Below are 25,552 nucleotides of genomic sequence, written 5' to 3' on the forward strand. Positions count from 1 at the left end.
TAGAGGGAGCTTTACTCTGTATCTAACCCGTACTGTACCTGCCCAGGGAGTGTTTGATGGGGACAGTGTAGAGGGAGCTTTACTCTGTATCTAACCCATGCTGTACCTGCCCTGGGAGTGTTTGATGGGGACAGTGTAGAGGGAGCTTTACTCTGTCTCTAACCCCGTGCTGTACCTGCCCTGGGAGTGTTTGATGGGACAGTATAGAGGGAGCTTTACTCTGTATCTAACCCGTACTGTACCTGCCCTGGGAGTGTTTGATGGGGACAGTGTAGAGGGAGCTTTACTCTGTATCTAACCTGTGCTGTACCTGCCCAGGGAGTGTTTGATGGGACAGTGTAGAGGGAGCTTTACTCTGTATCTAACCCGTGCTGTACCTGCCCTGGGAGTGTTTGATGGGGACAGTGTAGAGGGAGCTTTACTCTGTATCTAATCCCGTGCTGTACCTGCCCTGGGAGTGTTTGATGGGACAGTGTAGAGGGAGCTTTACTCTGTATCTAACCCGTGCTGTACCTGCCCTGGGAGTGTTTGACGGGACAGTGTAGAGGGAGCTTTACTCTGTATCTAACCCATGCTGTACCTGCCCGGGGAGTGTTTGATGGGGACAGTGTAGAGGGAGCTTTACTCTGTATCTAACCCTGTGCTGTACCTGTCCTGGGAGTGTTGATGGGACAGGGTGGAGGGAGCTTTACTCTGTATCTAACCCGTGCTGTACCTGCCCTGGGAATGTTTGATGGGGACAGTGTAGAGGGAGTTTTACTCTGTATCTACCCTGTGCTGTACCTGCCCTGGGCGTGTTTGATGGGGACAGTGCAGAGGGAGCTTTACTCTGTATCTAACCCCGTGCTGTACCTGCCCTGGGAGTATTTGATGGGGACAGTGTAGAGGGAGCTTTACTCTGTATCTAACCCATGCTGTACCTGCCCGGGGAGTGTTTGATGGGGACAGTGTAGAGGGAGCTTTACTCTGTATCTAACCCGTGCTGTACCTGCCCTGGGAGTGTTTGATGGGACAGTGTAGAGGGAGCTTTACTCTGTATCTAACCCGTACTGTACCTGCCCTGGGAGTGTTTGATGGGGACAGTGTAGAGGGAGCTTTACTCTGTATCTAACCCGTGCTGTACCTGCCCTGGGAGTGTTTGATGGGACAGTGTAGAGGAAGCTTTACTCTGTATCTAACCCATGCTGTACCTGCCCTGGGAGTGTTTGATTGGGACAGTGTAGAGGGAGCTTTACTCTGTCTCTAACCCGTGCTGTACCTGCCCTGGGAGTGTTTGATGGGACTAGTGTAGAGGGAGCTTTACTCTGTATCTAACCCGTACTGTACCTGCCCTGGGAGTGTTTGATGGGGACAGTGTAGAGAGAGCTTTACTCTGTATCTAACCCTTGCTGTACCTGCCCTGGGAGTGTTTGATGGGGACAGTGTAGAGGGAGCTTTACTCTGTATCTAACCTGTGCTGTACCTGCCCAGGAGTGTTTGATGGGACAGTGTAGAGGGAGCTTTACTCTGTATCTAACCCGTGCTGTACCTGCCCTGGGAGTGTTTGATGGGGACAGTGTAGAGGGAGCTTTACTCTGTATCTAACCCCGTGCTGTACCTGCCCTGGGAGTGTTTGATGGGACAGTGTAGAGGGAGCTTTACTCTGTATCTAACCCGTGCTGTACCTGCCCTGGGAGTGTTTGATGGGACAGTGTAGAGGGAGCTTTACTCTGTATCTAACCCATGCTGTACCTGCCCGGGGAGTGTTTGATGGGGACAGTGTAAAGGGAGCTTTACTCTGTACCTAACCCTGTGCTGTACCTGTCCTGGGAGTGTTTGATGGACAGTGTAGAGGGAGCTTTACTCTGTATCTAACCTGTGCTGTACCTGCCCTGGGAGTGTTTGATGGGACAGTGTAGAGGGAGCTTTACTCTGTATCTAACCCGTGCTGTCCCTGCCCTGGGAGTGTTTGATGGGACAGTGTAGAGGGAGCTTTACTCTGTATCTAACCCGTGCTGTACCTGCCCTGGGAGTGTTTGATGAGGACAGTGTAGAGGGAGTTTTACTCTGTATCTAACCTGTGCTGTACCTGCCCTGGGCGTGTTTGATGGGGACAGTGTAGGGGGAGTTTTACTCTGTATCTAACCTGTGCTGTACCTGCCCTGGGAGTGTTTGATGGGGACAGTGCAGAGGGAGCTTTACTCTGTATCTAACCCGTGCTGTACCTGCCGTGGGAGTGTTTGATGGGGACAGTGTAGAGGGAGCTTTACTCTGTATCTAACCCGTGCTGTACCTGCCCTGGGGGTAAGAGGCCACACGGTCTCTAAGCGAGAGCGGGCTGGTCACGCTCGGGGATTTGCAGGAGATACTCACATCTCCGTAATCGTACTGCTCGTCAGTCCACAACACGAGCATGACGAAGAGCAGTATGGTCCTGACCACCGATAACTGGAACACGGCCGCTGTCATCCACCTCAGACTCAACCTGAGGAAGAAGAAAGGTAACCTCCTATTACCTCGCAGCCCCAGGTCAAACGTGTGGCAACCTACTTCCCCTGTCCATAACATCGCCTGTCTCCGCCCCGCCTCAGCTCCTCCGCTGCTGAAACCCTCGTCTGTAACTTTGTCCCCTCCAGACTCGACTGTTCCGGCGCTCTCCTCGCCCGGCTTCAATCCTTCCACCCTCCGTAACCATCAACTCATCTAAAACTCAGCTGCCCCGTGTCCCTAACTCACACCAAGTCCCGTTCACCCATCACCTCCCTGTGCTCGCTGCCCCGTGTCCTAACTCGCACCAAGTCCCGTTCACCCATCACCCCCTGTGCTCGCTGCCCCGTGTCCTAACTCACACCCAGTCCCGTTCACCCATCACCCCCTGTGCTCACTGCCCCGTGTCCTAACTCACACCCAGTCCCGTTCACCCATCACCCCGTGCTCACTGCCCCGTGTCCTAACTCACACCCAGTCCCGTTCACCCATCACCCCCTGTGCTCACTGCCCCGTGTCCTAACTCACACCCAGTCCCGTTCACCCATCACCCCCTGTGCTCACTGCCCCGTGTCCTAACTCACACCCAGTCCCGTTCACCCATCACCCCCTGTGCTCACTGCCCCGTGTCCTAACTCACACCCAGTCTCGTTCACCCATCGCCCCCTGTGCTCACTGCCCCGTGTCCTAACTCACACCCAGTCTCGTTCACCCATCGCCCCCTGTGCTCACTGCCCCGTGTCCTAACTCGCACCGAGTCCCGTTCACTCATCACCCCCTGTGCTCACTGCCCCGTGTCCAAACTCGCACCCAGTCCCGTTCACCCATCACCCCCTGTGCTCACTGCCCCGTGTCCTAACTCACACCCAGTCCCGTTCACCCATCACCCCCTGTGCTCACTGCCCCGTGTCCTAACTCGCACCGAGTCCCGTTCACCCATCACCCCCTGTGCTCACTGCCCCGTGTCCTAACTCACACCCAGTCCCCTTCGCCCATCACCCCCTGTGCTCACTGCCCCGTGTCCTAACTCACACCCAGTCCCGTTCACCCATCACCCCCTGTGCTGACTGCCCCGTGTCCTAACTCACACCCAGTCCCGTTCACCCATCACCCCGTGCTCACTGCCCCGTGTCCTAACTCTCACCCAGTCCCGTTCACCCATCACCCCCTGTGCTCACTGCCCCGTGTCCTAACTCACACCGAGTCCCGTTCACCCATCACCCCCTGTGCTCACTGCCCCGTGTCCTAACTCACACCCAGTCCCGTTCACCCATCACCCCTTGTGCTCACTGCCCCGTGTCCTAACTCACACCCAGTCCCGTTCACCCATCACCCCCTGTGCTCACTGCCCCGTGTCCTAACTCACACCCAGTCCCGTTCACCCATCACCCCCTGTGCTCACTGCCCCGTGTCCTAACTCACACCCAGTCCCGTTCACCCATCACCCCCTGTGCTCGCTGCCCCGTGTCCTAACTCACACCCAGTCCCGTTCACCCATCACCCCCTGTGCTCACTGCCCCGTGTCCTAACTCACACCCAGTCCCGTTCACCCATCACCCCCTGTGCTCACTGCCCCGTGTCCTAACTCACACCCAGTCCCGTTCACCCATCACCCCCTGTGCTCGCTGCCCCCGTGTCCTAACTCACACCCAGTCCCGTTCACACCATCACCCCCCTGTGCTCACTGCCCCGTGTCCTAACTCACACCCAGTCCTGTTCACCCATCACCCACTGTGCTCACTGCCCCGTGTCCTAACTCACACCCAGTCCCGTTCACCCATCACCCTCTGTGCACGCTGACCTACACTGGCTCCTGGTCCGGCAACACCTCGATTTCAAAATTCTCCTCCTCGTCTTCAGATCCCTCCATGGCCTCCTCGCCCCCATCCCTATCTCTGTAACCTCCTCCAGTCCCCACAACCCCCCTCTCCCAAACTCTCCAATCCTGACTCTGGCCTCTTGCACAGCACCCCAACCTCCCCCCACCACACCCCCCTCTCCACCACTGGTCGCCAAGTCTTCAGCTATCTCGGCGCTAAGCTGTGGAATTTGCTCCAAAACCCTTCCCCTCTCCGTCTCTGCACCTTTAAGACCCTCCTTAAAACCCAACTCTTCAACCAAGCGTTACATCCTTCGTCCTAGCTCTCTCTCTCTCACTCTCTCTCTCTGTCTCTCTCTCTGTTTCTCTCTCTCTCTCTCTGTCTCTGTCTCTCCAATTCCAATTCCAATTCCAATTAAAATGCTTTATTGGCATGAAAGTTTACAGAGAACCATATTGCCAAAGCTTACATAGCAAAAAGGTACAGTTTTCCAACATTCTGTAGGTGTCAATCGATTTGACATTTGTTGGGTACATACAATATTACTTTTAAACAATATTAATTTTAAACAGTCTTTGTACTTCATTTGGTACGTTCAATATTAATTTTAAACAGTCTTAATTTTAAACAGTCCTCAGGTTGTGACATGTTGTTACATATTTGGCCCCAAGGTATGGTCTGTCTCCTTCTCCTAGGACTAATCTCAATTTTGACAGATCATCCAATTCCTTGAAATCTGGGGTTGTTTGGCTTAGCTTGTTGAATAATATGTTTCTTGATGTGTTGAATTTTTCGCATTTTAGGAGGAAATGCATTTCTGTTTCAACCTCGCCAGCCAGACATTGATCGCATATTCTATTCTCTCTAGGCTGCCAGGATTTCTTGTATCTGCCTTTTTCAATTTCCAGTTGGTGGTCGCTTAGTCTGTACCTGGTGAGGGTCTGTCTCTGTTTTGTGTCTCTGATGGTCGTGAGGTAGTCTGCCAGTTTATATTCTCTTTTTAGTTTATATTCTCTCTCTGTCTCTCTCTCTCTCTCCCTCTGTCTCCCTCTGTCTCTCTCTCTCTCTTTCTCCCTCTCTCTCTCTGTCTCTCTCTCCCTCTGTCTCTGTCTCTCTCTCTCTCTCTCTGTCTCTCTCTCTCTCGCTCTGTCTCCCCCTCTCTCTCTCTCTCTCTGTCTCTCTCTCCCTCTGTCTCTCTCTCTCTCTGTCACTCTCTCTCTCTGTCTCTCTCTCTCTGTCTCTCTCTCTCCCTCTGTCTCTCTCTCTCTCTCTGTCTCTCTCTCTCTCTCTCTCTGTCTCTCTCTCTCTCTCTGTCTCTCTCTCTCTGTGTCTCTCTGTCTCTCTCTCTCTCTGTCTCGCTCTCTCTGTCTCTCTCTCTCCCTCTCTCTCTGTCTCTCTCTCTCTCTGTCTCTCTCTCTGTCTCTCTCTCTCTCTGTCTTGCTCTCTCTGTCTCTCTCTCTCCCTCTCTCTCTGTCTCTCTCTCTCTCTCTGTCTCTCTCTCTGTCTCTCTCTCTCTCTGTCTCTCTCTCTCCCTCTGTCTCTCTCTCTCTCTGTCTCTCTCTCTCTCTCTGTCTCTCTCTCTCTCTCTCTCTCTGTCTCTCTCTCTCTGTCTCTCTCTCTGTCTCTCTCTCTCTGTCTCTCTCTCTCTCTCTATCTCTCTCCCTCTCTCTGTCTCTCTCTCTGCTCTCTCTCTCTCTCTCTGTCTTGCTCTCTCTCTGTCTCTCTATCTCTCTCTCTCTCTCTGTCTCTCTCTCTCTCTCTCTATCTCTCTCTCTCTCTCTGTCTCTCTCTCTCTCTGTCTCTCTCTCTCTCTGTCTCTCTCTCTCTCTCTGTCTCTCTCTCTGTCTCTCTCTCTGTCTCTCTCTGTCTCGCTCTCTCTCTCTCTGTCTCTCTCTCAATTCAATTCAATTCAATTCAAATGCTTTATTGGCATGAAAGTTTACAGAGAACCATATTGCCAAAGCTTTCACAACAAAAAAGTACAGTTTTCCAACATTCTGTAGGTGTCAAACAATTTTGACCCTTGTTGGGTACATACCATATTACTTTTAAACAATATTAACTTAAACAGTCTTTGTACATCATTGGGTACATTCAGTATTAATTTTAAACAGTCCTCAGGTTGTGACATGTTGTTACATATTTGGCACCAAGGTATGGTCTGTCTCCTTCTCCCAGGACTAATCTTAATTTTGACAGGTCATCCAAATCTTTGAAATCTGGGGTTGTTTGGCTGAGCTTGTTAAATAATATGTTTCTTGATGTGTTGAATTTTTCACATTTTAGGAGGAAATGCATTTCTGTTTCAACCTCGCCGGTCAGACATTGATCACATATTCTATTCTCTCTAGGCTGCCAGGATTTCTTGTATCTCCCTTTTTCAATTGCCAGTTGGTGGTCGCTTAGTCTGTACCTGGTGAGGGTCTGTCTCTGTTTTGTGTCTCTGATGGTCGAGAGATAGTCTGCCAGTTTATATTCTCTTTTTAGGGCCCGGTAACATTCTAATCTGCTTTGGCTTTTGGTTATTTTGTTCCAATGTTCCAGGTAGGTTTCTTTGCATTGTTTAATGATTTGGTTCACTCGGATTGGTGTTTGGACGGCAGTGTTGGTCTGGGACTGGTCAGGGTCCGGCTGAGTAGGAGTACTTAGTTTCAGTAGCAGCTGACTCAGGGGACTCTTTTCTGGGTTTAGCTCTTGGGTCTGGAAGGCTTTAAAATGAAGGGTGTCTGGGGAGCTAGTTTTGAGGTGATTTAGGAATTTTAGTGCTCGTTTTTGGATGTTTATTATCAGTGGGTATCTGCCTAGTTCGGCTCTGCATGCATTTGTTGGTGTTTTCCTTTGGGTGCGAAGGATGCTTCGGCAAAATTCTGCATGTAGGGCTTCTATTGTGTGTTTTTCCCATTTAGTGTAGCTATGATGATTTAGCGGGCCCCATACTTCACTACCGTACAGCGCAATGGGCAGGATTATGCTGTCAAATATTTTGAGCCAGATTTTGATTGGGATTTGGATGTTGTAGAATTTTCTTTTTATTGCATATAGGGCTCTTCGGGCTTTTTCTTTTAGTGCATTCACTGCTATGCTGAAGCTCCCTGATGCTGTAATGGTTAGACCAAGGTAAGTGTAGCTCATAGTGTGTCCTATGATGGTATCACTGAGAGTAAACTGGTATTTGTTTTCCTGACACCTGGGCCTTTTTTGAAAAATCATGATGTTGGTTTTCTTTAGATTTACTGTTAGAGCCCAGTTTTGGCAGTATTTGTCGAGTAGGTCTAGTTGTTGCTGTAATCCCTGTTCTGTGGGAGACAGCAGAACCAGGTCGTCCGCATAGAACAGGGATTTCACTTCTCCATCCAGGAGACAGAGAACCGGTGAATCGCTTTGCTCCAGCATGTCTGCTAATTCATTTATGTATATGTTGAACAGGGTCGGGCTCAAATTGCAGCCCTGCCGGACGCCTCTTCTCTGGGTGAAGAAACCGGTGCGTTTGTCTCCAATTTTGACCCCGCATTTATTTTTCAGATACATCGATTTAATAAGGTCATAGACTTTGCCCCCTATTCCGCACTGAAGAAGTTTATAATAGAGCCCTTCGTGCCAGATAGAGTCAAAGGCTTTCTTGAAGTCAATGAAACAAGCGAATATTTTCCCATTTTTTGTTTGGTGTATATGTTTTTCAATGAGAGTGTGAAGGGTATAGATATGGTCGGTGGTGCGGTGTTTTGGAAGAAAGCCTATTTGATTTTTTCTGAGGATATTATGTTTGTTAAGAAAATCCAGTAATCTACTATTTAGAATACTGCAGAATAATTTCCCTAGACAACTGTTGACACAGATGCCGCGGTAGTTATTTGGGTCTGATTTGTTTCCACTTTTATATATGGGAGAGATGAGACCTTGGCACCAGATATTGGGAAAACAGCCTGAACGTAATATGATGTTGAATAACTTGAGTACCGCACCCCGCATCTCCATATTGCTGAACTTGAGCATTTCATTTTTGATGTTGTCTGGACCACAGGCTTTCTTTAGGTGGAGAGATTTTGTTTTTGTGGCCAGTTCTTTCCATGTGATTGGGGAGTCTAGAGGGTTTTGGTTGTCTTTAATTGTTGCTTCTAATGTGTGGAGTTTTTCTGTGACATGATGTTGACTTGGGTTTGTTTCGTTTATTGGGAAGTCTTTGTAGAGGTTTTCAAAATGTGTTCTCCAGATGTCGCCATCTTGGATTGGTAATGCTTGCAATTGTGTTGTACTCAGGTTATTCCACATTTCCCAGAATTGATTTGGATTAGTGGAGTTTTCAATTTCTTCGAGTATTTTGTGGGTATAATTTTGTGTTTTGTTCCTAATGGTGTGTTTATATCTTTTGAGGGTCTCATTGTATCTAATACGTAGGTCTGGATTGTTTGGTTGGCGATGCTTTTGGTTTGATATTTTTCTCAGGTCTTTTCTGGCATTTTTGCATTCGTGGTCAAACCATTTCTCATTTTTATTTTGTCTTTTGTAACGTTTCCTCTTCTGTTTCACAAGGTCGGCTTTTACAGCTGCCTCATGGAAGATCATATTTATATCCTCTATGACCATATTTACACCATCTCTGGTGATCTCATATAGATTTTCTTTAAATTTTGATATTTTACTTGTGAGATCAGGTGAATTTAGTGCTGTGATGAATTTATCTCCACTGTCTGGGGCCCATCTGTATGTCTGGTTTATTTTATGTAGCTTACTGGGTTCCTTTTTTGTGTCTGTAGTTTGGGCAGAAAGTTTAAGGTACACATTTATTTGGTTATGGTCTGAGAGGGGGGATTGCTGCCTGACAGTGAATGCGTTGATATCGCAGGGGTCCAGGTCAGTGATTGTATAATCCACCACACTAGACCCAAGAGTTGAGGAATATGTGAGTCTCCCTAAGGAGTCCCCTCTGAACCTACCGTTGACTATGTACAGGCCTAAGGCTCGGCAGAGTTGCACTACCTCCCTACCGCTTTTATTTATTTCGCAATCGAGGTTGTTCCGATTTGCGATGGCTGGTGTGACATATAGAGGGGTCTGGCCAAACACATGGTTGTTGCCCTGTGGGTCTATGAAGTCAGGTTCACATCCGGTCCTTGCATTTAGGTCCCCACATAGTAGCACCTTTCCTTGGGCCTGGAAATGGCTGATTTCCATGTGGAGAGTATCAAATAACTCCTCTTCAAAATATGGCGATTCTATTGGAGGTATGTAGATCGCACATAAGTAAACATCGTTTTTTGCTATTCCTATATTTTTATCTAATTTTAGCCATACGTGTGATTTTCCCTGTTTTATCGGTGAGATGTGTTTGTTCAGTTCTCCTTTATACCACACCAGGATTCCCCCGGAGGTTCTGCCCTTGCGTGTCTTAGTGTTCTTTACTGAGGGCACAATGATTTCATGGTACATTGGAGGACAGTGGGTCGGCATGTCCTTTTGGCACCATGTTTCTGTTAACACAATTATATCAATGTCTTTTATAGCTTTTAGGAATTCAGGGTCTGTACTCTTCATCCCAAAAGTTGAGGAGCGGAGACCCTGGATATTCCAGCAGCTTATGTGGAAAGAACGCATTTATATAGTTCAAAAAACGAAATAAAATGGACCTATTTTGTGGGATGAGTGTGGAAACACTATTTTCTATAATGCTAAATGACGATTTAGTATAAATTTCATGAGGCATGCACATATAGCTATCTAATAATAGTAATAGTAATGATAAGATAACAATAATGATAATGATAAAATGACAATATTAATAATTTAGTGCATTCCTCTCTGGCTTTCTATCAGGCTGCTCATCATCGTCATGATCTTTCTCAGTTCTTGGTCTACAGTCTGTGGTCTAGAGGGGGGTCTGGGGTCAGGTATAAAAGCACGGTTCTGTCGTTGGTTTTGTATAGGGGGGTGGGGGACATTGGTGGTCCTGTTTGGGTTAGGGCTCCCAATGGTAGAGGGGGTGGGAGGGCTGCGTCTTTTGGCAGTGTTTATGAGGTTTCTTGCGAAGACCCACATCCGCTGTTTGAGTAGATGTATTTCGTCATAGAGGTCCCTTGTGTTGATGTTTGGATGATGGGCCAGGTAGACGTTGGGGAAGACAGAACATCTCGTGTCGATCTCCCTGTTGGTGTTGTGGATTATATAGGCTGGGGTGTCCTTTCTGGGCAGTAGTGTGGAGATCACGATCCGCGCCTCGGGGAATTCCCTGCTGGCCTTTTCCGCCATCCTGCTCACCGCCCTAGCAGTGCCTTCTCGCTCTCTCTGTCTCGCTCTCTGTCTGTCTGTCTGTCTCTCTCTCTCTCTCTCTCTCTCTCTCTCTCTCTGTCTCGCTCTCTCTCTGTCTCTCTCTCTCTCTCTGTCTCTCTCTCTGTCTCTCTGTCTCTCTCTCTGTCTCTCTCTCCCTCTCTCTCTCTCTCTCTGTCTCTCTCTCACTCTCTGTCTCTCTCTCTGTCTCTCTCTCTGTCTCTCTCTCTCGGTCTCACTCTCTGTCTCTCTGTATCTCTCTCTCTCTCTCTCTCTCTCTGTCTCTCTCTCTCTCCTCTCTGTCTCTCTCTCTCTCTCTCTCTCTGTCTCTCTCTCTCTCTCTGTCTCTCTCTCTGTGTCTCTCTCTGTCTCTCTCTCTCTCTCTGTTCTCTCCCTCCCTCTCTCTGCGGACACTCACCGGTTGACGGAGACCATTGGGAGACAGCAGCAGCAGCAGCAAGGGAAGGGACTGGGTGACACCTTCTCCCCGGCCAACTGCGCCAGCATCCTCGCCTTCCCGCCGAAGAAATCCGTAATCAGTACCAGAAATTTCCAAAGAGTTATGCAATGATAGCTGTCAAAAGAAAAGGCCTGGATTATAAAGTGAAGCCTGGCGCAGAAAATCATAAAAATTTACAGCGCAGAAGGAGGCCATTCGGCCCCTCGTGTCCGTGCGGGCCGACAAAGAGCGCTCCAGCCTAATCCCACTGTCCAGCTCTCGGTCCGTAGCCCTGTGGGTTACGGCGCTTCGAGTGCGTATCCAAGTACTTTTTAAATGTGATGAGGGTTTCTGCCTCGACCACCCTTTCAGGCAGTGAGTTCCAGACCCCCACCACCCTCTGGGTGAAGAAAGTTCTCCTCAACTCCCCTCTAATCCTTCTCCCAATGACTTTAAATCTCTGCCCCCCTGGTTATTGACCTCTCTGCTCAGGGAAATAGGTCCTTCCTATCCACTCCATCCAGGGCCCCTCATCATTTTATACACCTCGATTAAATCTCCCCTCAGCCTCCTCTGTCGCAGAGAAAACAACCCCAGCCTCTCCGATCTTTCCTCATCGCTAAAATTCTCCAGTCCTGGGAGAAAGCAGCAGTTACAGAGTGGCTGGGCTCACATGATCATAAGCACTTGAACAGTTCGGAACAGGCAAAGGTTTTTCAGCCTCTCCCGCCCGAGACGTCATTTACATCCATGTAAGGGACCCACTGAACCGGCCTCGTACCTCATCTCGTCTGGCTGAAGAGCCCGGTGTAGACCAACATGGACCAACATGGGATTCATTGGGAAGGGACTGGGTCCATTGGTATTGTGTACAGTGGGAGTGATTGGGAAGGGGTTGGGTCCATTGGTATTGTGTACAGTGGGAGTGGATGGGAAGGGGTTGTGTCCATTGGGATTGTGTACAATGGGAGTGAAAGGGAAGGGGTTGGGTCCATTGGGATTGTGTACAGTGGGAGTGAATGGGAAGGGGTTGGGTCCATTGGGATTGTGTACAGTGGGAGTGGATGGGAAGGGGTTGGGTCCATTGGGATTGTGGACAATGGGAGTGAATGGGAAGGGATTGGGTCCATTGGGATTCTGTACATTGGGAGTGAATGGGAAGGGGTTGGGTCCATTGGGATTGTGTACAGTGGGAGTGAATAGGAAGGGGTTGAGTCCATTGGGATTGTGTACAGTAGGAGTGAATGGGAAGGGGTTGGGTCCATTGGGATTGTGTACAGTGGGAGTGAATGGGAAGGGGTTGAGTCCATTGGGATTGTGTACAATGGGAGTGAATGGGAAGGGGTTGGGTCCATTGGGATTGTGTACAGTGGGAGTGAATGGGAAGGGGTTGGGTCCATTGGGATTGTGTACAGTGGGAGTGAATGGGAAGGGGTTGGGTCCATTGGGATTGTGTACAGTGGGAGTGAATGGGAAGGGGTTGGGTCCATTGGGATTGTGTACAGTGGGAGTGAATGGGAAGGGGTTGGGTCCATTGGGATTGTGTACAGTGGGAGTGAATGGGACGGGGTTGGGTCCATTGGGATTGTGTACAGTGGGAGTGGATGGGAAGGGGTTGGGTCCGTTGGGATTGTGTACAGTGGGAGTGAATGGGAAGGGGTTGGGTCCATTGGGATTGTGTACAGTGGGAGTGAATGGGAAGGGGTTGGGTCCATTGGGATTGTGTACAGTGGGAGTGAATGGGAAGGGGTTGGGTCCATTGGGATTGTGTACAGTGGGAGTGAATGGGAAGGGGTTGGGTCCATTGGGATTGTGTACAGTGGGAGTGAATGGGAAGGGGTTGGGTCCATTGGTATTGTGCACAATGGGAGTGAATGGGAAGGGGTTGGATCCATTGGGATTGTGTACAATGGGAGTGAATGGGAAGGGGTTGGGTCCATTGGGATTGTGTACAGTGGGAGTGAATGGGAAGGGGTTGGGTCCATTGGGATTGTGTACAATGGGAGTGAATGGGAAGGGGTTGGGTCCATTGGGATTGTGTACAATGGGAGTGAATAGGAAGGGATTGGGTCCACTGGGATTGTGTACAATGGGAGCGAATGGGAAGGGATTGGGTCCATTGGGATTGTGTACAGTGGGAGTGAATGGGAAGGGATTGGGTCCATTGGGATTGTGTACAGTGGGAGTGAATGGGAAGGGATTGGGTCCATTGGGATTGTGTACAATGGGAGTGAATGGGAAGGGATTGGGTCCATTGGGATTGTGGACAATGGGAGTGAATGGGAAAGGACGGGGTCCATTGGGATTGTGGACAGTGGGAGTGGATGGGAAGGGGTTGGGTCCATTGGGATTGTGTACAATGGGAGTGAATGGGAAGGGGTTGGGTCCATTGGGATTGTGTACAGGGGGAGTGAATGGGAAGGGGTTGGGTTCATTGGAATTGTGTACAGTGGGAGTGAATGGGAAGGGGGTTGGGTTCATTGGGATTGTGTACAATGGGAGTGAATGGGAAGGGATTGGGTCCATTGGGATTGTGTACAATGGGAGCGAATGGGAAGGGATTGGGTCCACTGGAATTGTGTACAATGGGAGTGAATAGGAAGGGTTTGGGTCCATTGGGATTGTGTACAGTGGGAGTGAATGGGAAGGGATTGGGTCCATTGGGATTCTGTACAATGGGAGTGAATGGGAAGGGATTGGGTCCATTGGGATTGTGTATAGTGGGAGTGGATGGGAAGGGGTTGGGTCCACTGGGATTGTGTACAGTGGGAGTGAATGGGAAGTGGTTGGGTCCATTGGGATTGTGTACAGTGGGAGTGAATGGGAAGGGGTTGGGTCCATTGGGATTGTGTACAGGGGGAGTGAATGGGAAGGGGTTGGGTCCATCGGGATTCTGTACAGTGGGAGTGAATGGGAAGTGGTTTGGGTCCATTGGGATTGTGTACAATGGGAGTGAATGGGAAGGGGTTGGGTCCATTGGGATTGTGTACAGTGGGAGTGAATGGGAAGGGGTTGGGTCCACTGGGATTGTGTACAATGGGAGTGAATGGGAAGGGGTTGGGTCCATTGGGATTGTGTACAATGGAAGTGAATGGGAAGTGGTTGGGTCCACTGGGATTGTGTACAGTGGGAGTGAATGGGAAGGGGTTGGGTCCATTGGGATTGTGTGCAGTGGAAGTGAATGGGAAGGGGTTGGGTCCATTGGGATTGTGCACAATGGGAGTGAATGGGAAGGGATTGGGTCCATTGGGATTGTGTACAGCGGGAGCGAATGGGAAGGGATTGGGTCCATTGGGATTGTGTACAATGGGAGCGAATGGGAAGGGATTGCGTCCATTGGGATTGTGTACAGTGGGAGTGAATGGGAAGGGGATTGGGTCCATTGGGATTGTGTACAATGGGAGTGAATGGGAAGGGATTGGGTCCATTGGGATTGTTTACAGTGGGAGTGAATGGGAAGGGATTGTGATTGTGTACAGTGGGAGTGAATGGGAAGGGGTTTGGTTCCATTGGGATTGTGTACAATGGGAGTGAATGGGAAGGGGTTGGGTCCATTGGGATTGTCTACAGTGGGAGTGAATGGGAAGGGGTTGGGTCCATTGGGATTGTGTACAGTGGGAGTGAATGGGAAGGGGTTTGGGTCCATTGGGATTGTGTACAGTGGGAGTGAATGGGAAGGGGTTGGGTCCATTGGGATTGTGTACAATGGGAGTGAATGGGAAGGGATTGGGTCCATTGGGATTGTGTACAGTGGGAGTGAATGGGAAGGTGTTGGGTCCATTGGGATTGTGTACAGTGGGAGTGAATGGGAAGGTGTTGGGTCCATTGGGATTGTGTCCAGGGGGAGTGAATGGGAAGGGGTTGGGTCCATTGGGATTGTGTACAGTGGGAGTGAATGGGAAGGGGTTGGGTCCATTGGGATTGTGTATAGTGGGAGTGATTGGGAAGGTGTTGCGTCCATTGTGATTGTGTACAGTGGGAGTGAATGGGAAGGGGTTTGGGTCCATTGGGATTGTGGACAATGGGAGTGAATGGGAAGGGACGGGGTCCATTGGGATTGTGGACAGTGGGAGTGGATGGGAAGGGGTTGGGTCCATTGGGATTGTGTACAATGGGAGTGAATGGGAAGGGGTTGGGTCCATTGGGATTGTGTACAGGGGGAGTGAATGGGAAGGGGTTGGGTTCATTGGAATTGTGTACAGTGGGAGTGAATGGGAAGGGGTTGGGTTCATTGGGATTGTGTACAATGGGAGTGAATGGGAAGGTATTGGGTCCATTGTGATTGTGTACAATGGGAGCGAATGGGAAGGGATTGGGTCCATTGGGAATGTGTACAATGGGAGTGAATAGGAAGGGGTTGGGTCCATTGGGATTGTGTACAGTGGGAGTGAATGGGAAGGGGTTGGGTCCATTGGGATTGTGTACAGTGGGAGTGAATGGGAAGGGGTTGGGTCCATTGGGATTGTGTATAGTGGGAGTGGATGGGAAGGGGTTGGGTCCACTGGGATTGTGTACAGTGGGAGTGAATGGGAAGGGGTTGGGTCCATTGGGATTGTGTACAGTGGGAGTGAATGGGAAGGGGTTGGGTTCATTGGGATTGTGTACAGGGGCAGTGAATGGGAAGGGGTTGGGTCCATTGGGATTCTGTACAGTGGGAGTGAATGGGAAGGGGTTTGGGTCCATTGAGATTGTCTACAATGGGAGTGAATGGTAAGGGGTTGGGTCAACTGGGATTGTGTACAGTGGGAGTGGATGGGAAGGGGTTGGGTCCATTGGGATTGTGTACAGTGGGAGTGAATGGGAAGGGGCTTGGGTCCATTGGGATGGTGGACAATGGGAGTGAATGGGAAGGGGTTGTGTCCATTGGGATTGTGTACAGTGGGAGTGAATGGGAAGGGGTTTGGGTCCATTGGGATTGTGTACAGGGGGAGTGAATGGGAAGGGGTTGGGTCCATTGGGATTGTTTACAGAGGGAGTGAATGGGAAGGGGTTGGATCCATTGGAATTGCGGACAATGGGAGTGAATGGGAAGGGGTTGGGTCCATTGGGATTGTGGACAATGGGAGTGAATGGGAAGGGATTGGGTCCATTGGGATTGTGTACAGGGGGAGTGAATGGGAAGGGGTTGGGTCCATTGGGATTGTGTACAGTGGGAGTGAATGGGAAGGGATTGGGTCCATTGGGATTGTGGACAATGGGAGTGAATGGGAAGGGATGGGGTCCATTGGGATTGTGGACAGTGGGAGTGAATGGGAAGGGGTTGGGTCCATTGGGATTGTGTACAATGGGAGTGAATGGGAAGGGGTCGGGTCCATTGGGATTGTGTACAGTGGGAGTGAATGGGAAGGGGCTGGGTCCATTGGGATTGTGTACAGTGGGAGTGAATGGGAAGGGGTTGGGTCCATTGGGAGTCTGTACAATGGGAGTGAATGGGAAGGGATTGGGTCCATTGGGATTGTGTACAGTTGGAGTGAATGGGAAGGGGTTGGGTCCATTGGGATTGTGTACAGTGGGAGTGAATGGGAAGGGGTTCGGTCCATTGGGATTGTGTATATTGGGAGTGGATGGGAAGGGGTTGGGTCCACTGGGATTGTGTACAGTGGGAGTGAATGGGAAGGGGTTGGGTCCATTGGGATTGTGTACAGTGGAAGTGAATGGGAAGGGGTTGGGTTCATTGGGATTGTGTACAGGGGGAGTGAATGGGAAGGGATTGTGTCCATTGGGATTCTGTACAGTGGGAGTGAATGGGAAGGGGTTTGGGTCCATTGAGATTGTGTACAATGAGAGTGAATGGTAAGGGGTTGGGTCAACTGGGATTGTGTACGGTGGGAGTGGATGGGAAGGGGTTGGGTACATTGGGATTGTGTACAGTGGGAGTGAATGGGAAGGGGTTGGGTCCATTGGGATTGTGTACAGTGGGAGTGAATGGGAAGGGGTTGGGTCCATTGGGATTGTGTACAGGGGGAGTGAATGGGAAGGGGTTGGGTCCATTGGGATTGTTTAGAGTGGGAGTGAATGGGAAGAGGTTGGGTCCATTGGGATTGTGTACAATGGGAGTAAATGGGAAGGGGTTGTGTCCATTGGGATTGTGTACAGTGGGAGTGAATGGGAAGGGATTGGGTCCATTGGGATTGTGTACAGTGGGAGTGAATGGGAAGGGGTTGGGTCCATTGGGAGTCTGTACAATGGGAGCGAATGGGAAGGGATTGGGTCCATTGGGATTGTGTACAGTGGGAGTGAATGGGAAGGGGTTGGGTCCATTGGGATTGTGTACAGTGGGAGTGAATGGGAAGGGGTTGGATCCATTGGGATTGTGTACAGTGGGAGTGAATGGGAAGAGGTTGGGTCCATTGGGATTGTGTACAATGGGAGTGAATGGGAAGGGGTTGGGTCCATTGGGATTGTGTACAGTGGGAGTGAATGGGAAGGGGTTGGGTCCATTGGGACTGTGTACAGTGGGAGTGAATGGGAAGGGGTTGGGTCCATTGGGATTGTGTATAGTGGGAGTGGATGGGAAGGGGTTGGGTCCACTGGGATTGCGTACAGTGGGAGTGAATGGGAAGGGGTTGGGTCCATTGGGATTGTGTACAGTGGGAGTGAATGGGAAGGGGTTCGGTCCATTGGGATTGTGTATAGTGGGAGTGGATGGGAAGGGGTTGGGTCCACTGGGATTGTGTACAGTGGGAGTGAATGGGAAGGGGTTGGGTCCATTGGGATTGTGTACAGTGGGAGTGAATGGGAAGGGGTTGGGTTCATTGGGATTGTGTACAGGGGGAGTGAATGGGAAGGGATTGTGTCCATTGGGATTCTGTACAGTGGGAGTGAATGGGAAGGGGTTTGGGTCCATTGAAATTGTGTACAATGAGAGTGAATGGTAAGGGGTTGGGTCAACTGGGATTGTGTACAGTGGGAGTGGATGGGAAGGGGTTGGGTATATTGGGATTGTGTACAGTGGGAGTGAATGGGAAGGGGCTTGGGTCCATTGGGATGGTGGACAATGGGAGTGAATAGGAAGGGGTTGGGTCCATTGGGATTGTGTACAGGGGGAGTGAATGGGAAGGGGTTGGGTCCATTGGGATTGTTTAGAGTGGGAGTGAATGGGAAGAGGTTGGGTCCATTGGGATTGTGTACAATGGGAGTAAATGGGAAGGGGTTGTGTCCATTGGGATTGTGTACAGTGGGAGTGAATGGGAAGGGATTGTGTCCATTGGGATTGTGTACAGTGGGAGTGAATGGGAAGGGGCTTGGGTCCATTGGGATGGTGGACAATGGGAGTGAATAGGAAGGGGTTGGGTCCATTGGGATTGTGTACAGGGGGAGTGAATGGGAAGGGGTTGGGTCCATTGGGATTGTTTAGAGTGGGAGTGAATGGGAAGAGGTTGGGTCCATTGGGATTGTGTACAATGGGAGTAAATGGGAAGGGGTTGTGTCCATTGGGATTGTGTACAGTGGGAGTGAATGGGAAGGGATTGTGTCCATTGGGATTGTGTACAGTGGGAGTGAATGGGAAGGGGTTGGGTCCATTGGGAGTCTGTACAATGGAAGTGAATGGGAAGGGATTGGGTCCATTGGGATTGTGTACAGTGGGAGTGAATGGGAAGGGATTGGGTCCATTGGGATTGTGTACAGTGGGAGTGAATGGGAAGGGGTTGGGTCCATTGGGATTGTGTACAGTGGGAGTGAATGGGAAGGGGTTGGGTCCATTGGGATTGTGTACAGTGGGAGTGAATGGGAAGGGGTTGGGTTCATTGGGATTGTGTACAGGGGGAGTGAATGGGAAGGGATTGTGTCCATTGGGATTCTGTACAGTGGGAGTGAATGGGAAGGGGTTTGGGTCCATTGAGATTGTGTACAATGAGAGTGAATGGTAAGGGGTTGGGTCAACTGGGATTGTGTACGGTGGGAGTGGATGGGAAGGGGTTGGGTACATTGGGATTGTGTACAGTGGGAGTGAATGGGAAGGGGTTGGGTCCATTGGGATTGTGTACAGTGGGAGTGAATGGGAAGGGGTTGGGTCCATTGGGATTGTGTACAGGGGGAGTGAATGGGAAGGGGTTGGGTCCATTGGGATTGTTTGGAGTGGGAGTGAATGGGAAGAGGTTGGGTCCATTAGGATTGTGTACAATGGGAGTAAATGGGAAGGGGTTGTGTCCATTGGGATTGTGTACAGTGGGAGTGAATGGGAAGGGATTGGGTCCATTGGGATTGTGTACAGTGGGAGTCAATGGGAAGGGGTTGGGTCCATTGGGAGTCTGTACAATGGGAGTGAATGGGAAGGGATTGGGTCCATTGGGATTGTGTACAGTGGGAGTGAATGGGAAGGGGTTGGGTCCATTGGGATTGTGTACAGTGGGAGTGAATGGGAAGGGGTTGGGTCCATTGGGATTGTGTACAGTGGGAGTGAATGGGAAGAGGTTGGGTCCATTGGGATTGTGTACAATGGGAGTGAATGGGAAGGGGTTGGGTCCATTGGGATTGTGTACAGTGGGAGTGAATGGGAAGGGGTTGGGTCCATTGGGACTGTGTACAGTGGGAGTGAATGGGAAGGGGTTGGGTCCATTGGGATTGTGTATAGTGGGAGTGGATGGGAAGGGGTTGGGTCCACTGAGATTGCGTACAGTGGGAGTGAATGGGAAGGGGTTGGGTCCATTGGGATTGTGTACAGTGGGAGTGAATGGGAAGGGGTTCGGTCCATTGGGATTGTGTATAGTGGGAGTGCATGGGAAGGGGTTGGGTCCACTGGGATTGTGTACAGTGGGAGTGAATGGGAAGGGGTTGGGTCCATTGGGATTGTGTACAGTGGGAGTGAATGGGAAGGGGTTGGGTTCATTGGGATTGTGTACAGGGGGAGTGAATGGGAAGGGATTGTGTCCATTGGGATTCTGTACAGTGGGAGTGAATGGGAAGGGGTTTGGGTCCATTGAGATTGTGTACAATGAGAGTGAATGGTAAGGGGTGGGTCAACTGGGATTGTGTACAGTGGGAGTGGATGGGAAGAGGTTGGGTATATTGGGATTGTGTACAGTGGGAGTGAATGGGAAGGGGCTTGGTTCCATTGGGATGGTGGACAATGGGAGTGAATGGGAAGGGGTTGGGTCCATTGGGATTGTGTACAGGGGGAGTGAATGGGAAGGGGTTGGGTCCATTGGGATTGTTTAGAGTGGGAGTGAATGGGAAGAGGTTGGGTCCATTGGGATTGTGTACAATGGGAGTAAATGGGAAGGGGTTGTGTCCATTGGGATTGTGTACAGTGGGAGTGAATGGGAAGGGATTGGGTCCATTGGGATTGTGTACAGTGGGAGTGAATGGGAAGGGGTTGGGTCCATTGGGATCGTGTACAGTGGGAGTGAATGGGAAGGGGTTGGGTCCATTGGGAGTCTGTACAATGGGAGTGAATGGGAAGGGATTGGGTCCATTGGGATTGTGTACAGTGGGAGTGAATGGGAAGGGGGTGGGTCCATTGGGATTGTGTACAGTGGGAGTGAATGGGAAGGGGTTGGGTGCATTGGGATTGTGTACAGTGGGAGTGAATGGGAAGGGGTTGGGTCCACTGGGATTGTGTACAATGGGAGTGAATGGGAAGGGGTTGGGTCCATTGGGATTGTTTAGAGTGGGAGTGAATGGGAAGAGGTTGGGTCCATTGGGATTGTGTAAAATGGGAGTGAATGGGAAGGGGTTGGGTCCATTGGGATTGTGTACAGTGGGAGTGAATGGGAAGGGGTTGGGTCCATTGGGACTGTGTACAGTGGGAGTGAATGGGAAGGGGTTGGGTCCATTGGGACTCTGTACAATGGGAGTGAATGGGAAGGGATTGGGTCCATTGGGATTGTGTACAGTGGGAGTGAATGGGAAGGGGTTGGGTCCATTGGGATTGTGTACAGTGGGAGTGAATGGGAAGGGGTTGGGCCCATTGGGATTGTGTACAGTGGGAGTGAATGGGAAGGGGTTGGGTCGATTGGGATTGTGTACAGTGCGAGTGAATGGGAAGGGGTTGGGTCCATTGGGATTGTTTAGAGTGGGAGTGAATGGGAAGAGGTTGGGTCCATTGGGATTGTGTACAATGGGAGTGAATGGGAAGGGGTTGTGTCCATTGGGATTGTGTACAGTGGGAGTGAATGGGAAGGGATTGGGTCCATTGGGATTGTGTACAGTGGGAGTGAATGGGAAGGGGTTGGGTCCATTGGGAGTCTGTACAATGGGAGTGAATGGGAAGGGATTCGGTCCATTGGGATTGTGTACAGTGGGAGTGAATGGGAAGGGGTTGGGTCCATTGGGATTGTGTACAGTGGGAGTGAATGGGAAGGGGTTGGGTCCATTGGGATTGTGTACAGTGGGAGTGAATGGGAAGGGGTTGGGTCCATTGGGATTGTGTACAGTGGGAGTGAATGGGAAGCGGTTGGGTCCACTGGGATTGTGTACAATGGGAGTGAATGGGAAGGGGTTGGGTCCATTGGGATTCTTTAGAGTGGGAGTGAATGGGAAGAGGTTGGGTCCATGGGGATTCTGTACAATGGGAGTGAATGGGAAGGAATTGGGTGCATTGGGATTGTGTACAGTGGGAGTGAATGGGAAGGGGTTGGGTGCATTAAGTTTGTGTACAGTGGGAGTGAATGGGGAGGGGTTGGGTCCACTGGGATTGTGTACAGTGGTAGTGAATGGGAAGGGGTTGGGTCCATTGGGATTGTGTACAATGGGAGTGAATGGGAAGGGGTTGGGTCCATTGGGATTGTTTAGAGTGGGAGTGAATGGGAAGAGGTTGGGTCCATTGGGATTGTGTAAAATGGGAGTGAATGGGAAGGGGTTGGGTCCATTGGGATTGTGTATAGTGGGAGTGGATGGGAAGGGGTTGGGTCCACTGGGATTGCGTACAGTGGGAGTGAATGGGAAGGGGTTGGGTCCATTGGGATTGTGTACAGTGGGAGTGAATGGGAAGGGGTTCGGTCCATTGGGATTGTGTATAGTGGGAGTGGATGGGAAGGGGTTGGGTCCACTGGGATTGTGTACAGTGGGAGTGAATGGGAAGGGGTTGGGTCCATTGGGATTGTGTACAGTGGGAGTGAATGGGAAGGGGTTGGGTTCATTGGGATTGTGTACAGGGGGAGTGAATGGGAAGGGATTGTGTCCATTGGGATTCTGTACAGTGGGAGTGAATGGGAAGGGGTTTGGGTCCATTGAGATTGTGTGCAATGAGAGTGAATGGTAAGGGGTTGGGTCAACTGGGATTGTGTACAGTGGGAGTGGATGGGAAGAGGTTGGGTATATTGGGATTGTGTACAGTGGGAGTGAATGGGAAGGGGCTTGGGTCCATTGGGATGGTGGACAATGGGAGTGAATGGGAAGGGGTTGGGTCCATTGGGATTGTGTACAGGGGGAGTGAATGGGAAGGGGTTGGGTCCATTGGGATTGTTTAGAGTGGGAGTGAATGGGAAGAGGTTGGGTCCATTGGGATTGTGTACAATGGGAGTAAATGGGAAGGGGTTGTGTCCATTGGGATTGTGTACAGTGGGAGTGAATGGGAAGGGATTGGGTCCATTGGGATTGTGTACAGTGGGAGTGAATGGGAAGGGGTTGGGTCCACTGGGATTGTGTACAATGGGAGTGAATGGGAAGGGGTTGGGTCCATTGGGATTGTTTAGAGTGGGAGTGAATGGGAAGAGGTTGGGTCCATTGGGATTGTGTAAAATGGGAGTGAATGGGAAGGGGTTGGGTCCATTGGGATTGTGTACAGTGGGAGTGAATGGGAAGGGGTTGGGTCCATTGGGACTGTGTACAGTGGGAGTGAATGGGAAGGGGTTGGGTCCATTGGGACTCTGTACAATGGGAGTGAATGGGAAGGGATTGGGTCCATTGGGATTGTGTACAGTGGGAGTGAATGGGAAGGGGTTGGGTCCATTGGGATTGTGTACAGTGGGAGTGAATGGGAAGGGGTTGGGCCCATTGGGATTGTGTACAGTGGGAGTGAATGGGAAGGGGTTGGGTCGATTGGGATTGTGTACAGTGGGAGTGAATGGGAAGGGGTTGGGTCCATTGGGATTGTTTAGAGTGGGAGTGAATGGGAAGAGGTTGGGTCCATTGGGATTGTGTACAATGGGAGTGAATGGGAAGGGGTTGTGTCCATTGGGATTGTGTACAGTGGGAGTGAATGGGAAGGGATTGGGTCCATTGGGATTGTGTACAGTGGGAGTGAATGGGAAGGGGTTGGGTCCATTGGGAGTCTGTACAATGGGAGTGAATGGGAAGGGATTCGGTCCATTGGGATTGTGTACAGTGGGAGTGAATGGGAAGGGGTTGGGTCTATTGGGATTGTGTACAGTGGGAGTGAATGGGAAGGGGTTGGGTCCATTGGGATTGTGTACAGTGGGAGTGAATGGGAAGGGGTTGGGTCCATTGGGATTGTGTACAGTGGGAGTGAATGGGAAGCGGTTGGGTCCACTGGGATTGTGTACAATGGGAGTGAATGGGAAGGGGTTGGGTCCATTGGGATTCTTTAGAGTGGGAGTGAATGGGAAGAGGTTGGGTCCATTGGGATTCTGTACAATGGGAGTGAATGGGAAGGAATTGGGTGCATTGGGATTGTGTACAGTGGGAGTGAATGGGAAGGGGTTGGGTGCATTAAGATTGTGTACAGTGGGAGTGAATGGGGAGGGGTTGGGTCCACTGGGATTGTGTACAGTGGTAGTGAATGGGAAGGGGTTGGGTCCATTGGGATTGTGTACAATGGGAGTGAATGGGAAGGGGTTGGGTCCATTGGGATTGTGTACAGTGGGAGTGAATGGGAAGGGGTTGGGTCCATTGGGATTGTGTACAGTGGGAGTGAATGGGAAGGGGTTGGGTCCATTGGGATTGTGTATAGTGGGAGTGGATGGGAAGGGGTTGGGTCCACTGGGATTGTGTACAGTGGGAGTGAATGGGAAGGGGTTGGGTCCATTGGGATTGTGTACAGTGGGAGTGAATGGGAAGGGGTTGGGTTCATTGGGATTGTGTACAGGGGAGTGAATGGGAAGGGATTGGGTCCATTGGGATTGTGTACAGTGGGAGTGAATGGGAAGTGGTTTGGGTCCATTGAGATTGTGTACAATGGGAGTGAATGGTAAGGGGTTGGGTCAACTGGGATTGTGTACAGTGGGAGTGGATGGGAAGGGGTTGGGTCCATTGGGATTGTGTACAGTGGGAGTGAATGGGAAGGGGCTTGGGTCCATTGGGATGGTGGACAATGGGAGTGAATGGGAAGGGGTTGGGTCCATTGGGATTGTGTACTGTGGGAGTGAATGGGAAGGGGTTTGGGTCCATTGGGATTGTGTACAGGGGGAGTGAATGGGAAGGGGTTGGGTCCATTGGGATTGTTTACAGAGGGAGTGAATGGGAAGGGGTTGGATCCATTGGGATTGTGTACAGAGGGAGTGAATGGGAAGGGGTTTGGGTCCATTGGGATTGTGTACAGTGGGAGTGAATGGGAATGTGTTGGGTGCATTGGGGTTGTGTACAGTGGGAGTGAATGGGAAGGGGTTGGGTCCATTGGGATTGTGTACAGTGGGAGTGAATGGGAAGGGTTTGGGTCCATTGGAATTGTGGACAATGGGAGTGAATGGGAAGGGGTTGGGTCCATTGGGATTGTGTGCAGTGGGAGTGAATGGGAAGGGGTTTGTGTCCATTGGGATTGTGGACAATGGGAGTGAATGGGAAGGGATTGGGTCCATTGGGATTGTGTACAGTGGGAGTGAATGGGAAGGGGTTGGGTCCATTGGGTTTGTGTACAGTGGGAGTGAATGGGAAGGGATTGGGTCCATTGGGATTGTGGACAATGGGAGTGAATGGGAAGGGACGGGGTCCATTGGGATTGTGGACAGTGGGAGCGAATGGGAAGGGGTTGGGTCCATTGGGATTGTGGACAGTGGGAGTGAATGGGAAGGGGTTGGGTCCATTGGGATTGTGTACAGTGGGAGTGAATGAGAAGGGGTTGGGTCCATTGGGATTGTGTACAGTGGGAGTGAATGGGAAGGGGTTGGGTCCATTGGGATTGGGTACAGTGGGAGTGAATGGGAAGGGGTTGGGTCCATTGGGATTGTGTACAGTGGGAGTGAATGGGAAGGGGTTGGGTCCATTGGGATTGTCTACAGTGGGAGTGAATGGGAAGGGGTTGGGTCCATTTGGATTGTGTACAGTGGGAATGAATGGGAAGGGGTTGGGTCCATTGGGATTGTTTAGAGTGGGAGTGAATGGGAAGAGGTTGGGTCCATTGGGATTGTGTACAATGGGAGTAAATGGGAAAGGGTTGTGTCCATTGGGATTGTGTACAGTGGGAGTGAATGGGAAGGGATTGGGTCCATTGGGATTGTGTACAGTGGGAGTGAATGGGAAGGGGTTGGGTCCATTGGGATTGTGTACAGTGGGAGTGAAGGGGAAGGGGTTGGGCCCATTGGGATTTTGTACAATGGGAGTGAATGGGAAGGGATTGGGTCCATTGGGATTGTGTACAGTGGGAGTGAATGGGAAGGGGTTGGGTCCATTGGGATTGTGTACAGTGGGAGTGAATGGGAAGGGGTTGGGTCCATTGGGATTTTGTACA

The 25,552-nt window shown here is 50.6% G+C and overlaps 2 protein-coding genes across 4 annotated transcripts in view; one reads left to right on the plus strand and one right to left on the minus strand.

Moving 5' to 3' along the window:
• The window catches only part of ftsj1 (FtsJ RNA 2'-O-methyltransferase 1), a 166,255-nt gene that overhangs the window by 80,784 nt on the left and 59,919 nt on the right, over nucleotides 1-25,552 (plus strand). The gene's annotated exons all lie outside the window — the stretch shown is intronic.
• LOC147086707 (organic solute transporter subunit alpha) overlaps nucleotides 1-25,552 on the minus strand; it is a 69,719-nt gene that overhangs the window by 9,550 nt on the left and 34,617 nt on the right. For both annotated transcript variants that reach the window (XM_085978856.1, XM_085978854.1), the window contains exons 4-5: nucleotides 10,966-11,121; nucleotides 2,353-2,464 (exon numbers count right to left, since the gene is read on the minus strand). In XM_085978856.1, coding sequence (XP_085834982.1) covers nucleotides 2,353-2,464; nucleotides 10,966-11,121 — 268 coding nt within the window. The remainder of the gene's footprint in view (nucleotides 1-2,352; nucleotides 2,465-10,965; nucleotides 11,122-25,552) is intronic.

This window comes from Somniosus microcephalus, unplaced genomic scaffold (assembly GCF_052327205.1).
Source record: "Somniosus microcephalus isolate GS21.2 unplaced genomic scaffold, FLI_Smic_1.0 unresolved_chr7, whole genome shotgun sequence".
NCBI classification, from domain to species: Eukaryota; Metazoa; Chordata; class Chondrichthyes; order Squaliformes; family Somniosidae; genus Somniosus; species Somniosus microcephalus.